The 5000-nt window shown below is 42.2% G+C and overlaps 1 protein-coding gene across 3 annotated transcripts in view; it reads right to left on the bottom strand.

The window, feature by feature from the left end:
- rab3gap1 (RAB3 GTPase activating protein subunit 1) overlaps window positions 1-5000 on the bottom strand; it is a 63558-nt gene that overhangs the window by 54841 nt on the left and 3717 nt on the right. For all 3 annotated transcript variants that reach the window (XM_047814863.1, XM_027152420.2, XM_027152421.2), the window contains exon 6: window positions 4175-4294. In XM_047814863.1, the coding sequence (XP_047670819.1) occupies window positions 4175-4294 (120 nt within the window). The remainder of the gene's footprint in view (window positions 1-4174; window positions 4295-5000) is intronic.

The raw sequence follows: 5000 nt of genomic DNA, 5'->3' as shown, positions 1-5000 counted from the left end.
ACAAAGACAAGCCATTTATCTCTGTGCCCACTGGGATGTACTGATCATTTACACCTTGATCTCCGGGGGGGAAAAGTCTGTCTGTATGTCTATCTAGCTGTGTATCTGTCCACCCATCCATCCATCCATCCATCCATCCAGCCATCCATCCATTCAGCTATCTATTTATCCATCGATATTGATATCCATCTATCCATCCTGGTAAATATCCATCCATCCATCCATGTTTCCACCCAACCATCCATCCAGTTTGCTATCTATCCATCAATCCATGTTGATAGCCATCCAGCCTTCCATCCATCCAGCTGTGTACACACCCAACCATCCACCCATGTTGCTATCTATCCATTCATCCATCCAGTTTTGTATACACCCAACCATCCACCCATGTTGCTAACCATCCATCCATCCATCCATCCATCCAGCCGTGTACACCCAACCATCCACCCATGTTGCTATTCATCCATCCATCCATCCATCCACCCACCCATCCATCAAGCTGTGTATAGACCCAACCATCCATCCATGCTATCTATCCATCAATCCATGTTGATATCCATCCAGCCATCCATCCACCCATCCATCCACCCATGTTGCTATCCATCCATCTATCCATCCAGCCGTGTACACCCAACCATCCACCCATGTTGCTATTCATCCATCCATCCAGCCGTGTACACCCAACCATCCACCCATGTTGCTATTCATCCATCCATCCATCCATCCATCCACCCACCCATCCATCAAGCTGTGTATAGACCCAACCATCCATCCATGCTATCTATCCATCAATCCATGTTGATATCCATCCAGCCATCCAGCTGTGTATACACCCAACCATCCACCCATGTTGCTATCCATCCATCCATCCATCCATCCATCCATCCAGCTGTGTACACACCCAACCATCCACCCATGTTGCTATATATCCATGAGTGTGAGTCAGTGAGCGAGTGTGAGTCAGTGAGCGAGTGAGAGTCAGTGAGCGAGTGAGAGTCAGTGAGCGAGTGTGAGTCAGTGAGCGAGTGTGAGTCATTGAGCAAGTGTGAGTCATTGAGCGAGTGAGAGTCAGTGAGCGAGTGAGAGTCAGTGAGCGAGTGTGAGTCAGTGAGCGAGTGTGAGTAAGTGAGCGAGTGAGAGTCATTGAGCGAGTGAGAGTCATTGAGCAAGTGTGAGTCATTGAGCGAGTGAGAGTAAGTGAGCGAGTGAGAGTCAGTGAGCGAGTGAGAGTCAGTGAGCGAGTGAGAGTCAGTGAGCGAGTGTGAGTAAGTGAGCGAGTGAGAGTCATTGAGCGAGTGTGAGTCAGTGAGCGAGTGAGAGTCAGTGAGCGAGCGAGCAAGCATCAAGGGCTATATTTACGGCAGGAAGATGCTCATATAAAAACAGATAGATATTAATAAACCTATCCATCCATCCATCCATCCATCCATCCAACCACCAACCCATGAACCAAAGTGATCCATCTAGCTCACTGTAGATTTGCTACACTGGTGAACGTATTGTTTGTGTAGTGTGTATTTATTTGAGTAGTGTGTACTGTTTGTGTAGTGTGTATTGTTTGTGTAGTGTGTACTGTTTGTGTAGTGTGTACTGTTTGTGTAGTGTGTACTGTTTGTGTAGTGTGTATTGTTTGTGTAGTGTGTATTGTTTGTGTAGTGTGTACTGTTTGTGTAGTGTGTACTGTTTGTGTAGTGTGTACTGTTTGTGTAGTGTGTACTGTTTGTGTAGTGTGTATTGTTTGTACTTTTTGTGTATTTATTTGAGTAGTGTGTATTGTTTGTAGTGTGTATTTATTTGAGTAATGTGTATTGTTTGTGTAGTGTGTACTTATTTGAGTAGTGTGTACTGTTTGTGTAGTGTGTACTGTGTGTATTTATTTGAGTAAAGTGTATTGTTTGTGTAGTGTGTATTGTTTGTGTAGTGTGTACTGTTTGTGTAGTGTGTATGTGTTTGTGTAGTGTGTACTGTTTGTGTATTTATTTGTGTAGTGTGTATTGTTTGTGTAGTGTGTATTGTTTGTGTAGTGTGTACTGTTTGTGTAGTGTGTACTGTTTGTGTATTTATTTGTGTAGTGTGTATTGTTTTTGTAGTGTGTATTTATTTGAGTAGTGTGTATTGTTTGTGTAGTGTGTATTTGAATAGTGTGTATTGTTTGTGTAGTGTGTATTTGAGTAGTGTGTATTGTTCGTGTAGTGTGTATTTGAGTAGTGTGTATTGTTTGTGTAGTGTGTATGTGTTTGTGTAGTGTGTATTGTTTGTGTAGTGTGTATTTGAGTAGTGTGTATTTGAGTAGTGTGTATTGTTTGTGTAGTGTGTATTTGAGTAGTGTGTATTGTTCGTGTAGTGTGTATTTGAGTAGTGTGTATTGTTTGTGTAGTGTGTATTTGAGTAGTGTGTATTGTTTGTGTAGTGTGTATTTGAGTAGTGTGTATTGTTCGTGTAGTGTGTATTTGAGTAGTGTGTATTGTTTGTGTATTGTGTATGTGTTTGTGTAGTGTGTATTGTTTGTGTATTTATTTGAGTAGTGTGTACTGTTTGTGTAGTGTGTATTGTTTGTGTATCAGAGCTGAACAGTGTGTTTTATCTCATTTTCAACACCATTAACACTGCTTTGTGTATCAGATGTGAGATGCTGTAAGTCCCTTTAGGCTTTTTTCCCTTTTTCCCTCTTTATTTTTCTCAGTTGTTCTTTTTAAGAAACATCTTCACCTGGAATGCACACAGACATCATCACTATATACACTGTAGTCTATTATACACTATGAACGTTATACAGTTTATATAAAACTACACACTTTTAAACATAAACTAATAAAGTCTTCTCTTTCGGTTTGAGTGCTAAGTGTCCCGACGTCGGTTGCCAGAGCTGGTGATTTAACATAAAGGATTTAAAAATCAATACATCTTCAAAACCAAAGCTGTTTGTAGGCCAAGTTTCTGGAGAAAGGTGATGGTTCATAAAGAACTCCTGCAGCAGCAGCACTGCTCAGGGCTGGTACGACTCTATATAACGTCTTTCTAACTCCTGCTAGTGTTACCATGAGCATGATGAACGATCCATAAAATAAGTCTATAGTGTAAATAAATCTGGATTGTTGTGTTCAGCAAGTAGGAAATAAGACCATACACAGGATTCCATCCATTCTACGGATGTAGATTCCCCAATTCTGATATTTCACGTGAAGGTTACCTGAAGCTCTCGACCTGGATCGTGACCTCGCAGCCGAGATCTCCAGGGTTCGAGTTTAGGTCCAGGCAAATGGATCAGATGGCGTTATTGTGTTACAGACCTAATGGCGATCAGAGCGATTTCCGCTGGAGGAAATAACTGACAATATTCCGCTTTAGTACTGAATTGATGATAACTGTAAAGATAAACTGGATTCGCTGGTTTGGTTAAAATAAACAAACAAACAAAAACAAATAAATAAATAAAGTAGGATTCGTATTCCTTTTTCTTTTTTTTTTTTTATTTGATCTCATGAGGCTTATACATATACAAAATACATCTCTATGCTCCAATGAAGACATCAGATTCGGACATTTCTTGATATACAGTAAGGGGCTTTTTACACCTGGTCACTTCCTGCGTTTTCTGTGATCAGATATCTATCCGACGGTAAAAAGACCAGGTCTAAACGCCCTCCGAAACGTTTTGGAGACGGATATAAATCCGATGGTTCAAACCCCTTCAGGAGGTGGTCTGGGACGCGTTTCAGATGAAACTGGACAGGTGTAAATGAATGTGGTTGTTCGAGCCACATACGTCAGCGCTATACTCCTCCCAAACGGAACTACGTCAGTCGCAGGTGATCACCCAGGCGTCTCGTCGGGGCTTAAAACGTGCTGCTGCCGCCAGCGAAAACTCAGCAAACAGTAAACGCTGTTTTTTGTAAGATAAACGTCGTAACGGGTTTTTTCGTCTTCTTTGTGATCACGTTCCGAAAACCGCGTACACCAAAGTGTGTTCTGTTTCAATTACCCCGGAAATGAGGTCAAATATATTTGCATATTGGGAGGGAGTAGAAAGATCGGATCGATATCTGATTTGCCGAGACACGTTTATGTGGCCTGATGTAAACGGGACAGTTTTAACAAATCAGATAGCGATCGGATCAGAGACGACACGCGAAGTGACCGGGTGTAAAAAGGCCCTAAGCGGTCTCGTACTCACCAGCCGGTGTTTCCCAAAGCGATAGAGACCGAACTGAGCAGCAGGTTGCACTTGGATTCGCTGATTACGGCTTCACAGTTCGCTCCAGGAGAGATGACCACAAATTCCCGCACTCCGTACCTACGGCAGAAAGAAAGACGCCTCAGACAAGCGGAATGGTGAATCCTACAGTACCACTTCTACCTAACATGTTCTTATCAACCAATCGGAAAGATGAAACGATTCAAGATATATTTGCACTAAAGTTTTAAAAGCTTTAGCAATTACAAGCTTCCTGTATCCGTCCGATGAAAAAAACCCCACCCGGTTAAGGAGGAGTTTCCTTTTAGGTTCCTTCAAGTTCCTTTTAAGGTTCCTTCCTACGTTTATGGCATTTGGCAGACGCCTTTATCCAGATCTCCCTTTATACAGCTGAGGAATTGAGGGTTAAGGGCCTTGCTCAAGGGACCCAGCAGTGGCACACTGGGATTTGAACTCACAACCTTCTGATCAGTCCAACACCATGACCACTAAGCTCTTATTCGGAGTGACGTACAGACGTGCTTTGTCTTTCACTTAAGATACCATCAGCCTGATAAATTCTTTTGGTTGGAATTATAGCCCTAAAAAAAGAGGAAGGTCATTCGACAAGAGACAAGAGTCTTGATGTAGATCTGCCTCTTACCCTGAGAGATGGATGGACCAGCGAGGGAGCGAAGTGAAGTGCGAGGAGTGATAAGAGCTTACTTTAAATTTATTATGCGACATTTACTGTACGTCCGGGATTCTGGAGGTGCTTTGGGACTATATCCGTTATTAAGTGTATTATATTAGAGTATAATAGCAT

The sequence above is a fragment of the Tachysurus fulvidraco genome, chromosome 6 (genome assembly GCF_022655615.1).
Source record: "Tachysurus fulvidraco isolate hzauxx_2018 chromosome 6, HZAU_PFXX_2.0, whole genome shotgun sequence".
NCBI classification, from domain to species: domain Eukaryota; kingdom Metazoa; phylum Chordata; class Actinopteri; order Siluriformes; family Bagridae; genus Tachysurus; species Tachysurus fulvidraco.
Note: the sequence above shows the minus strand (reverse complement) of the source record. Positions and strands in the feature narration are given on the sequence as shown.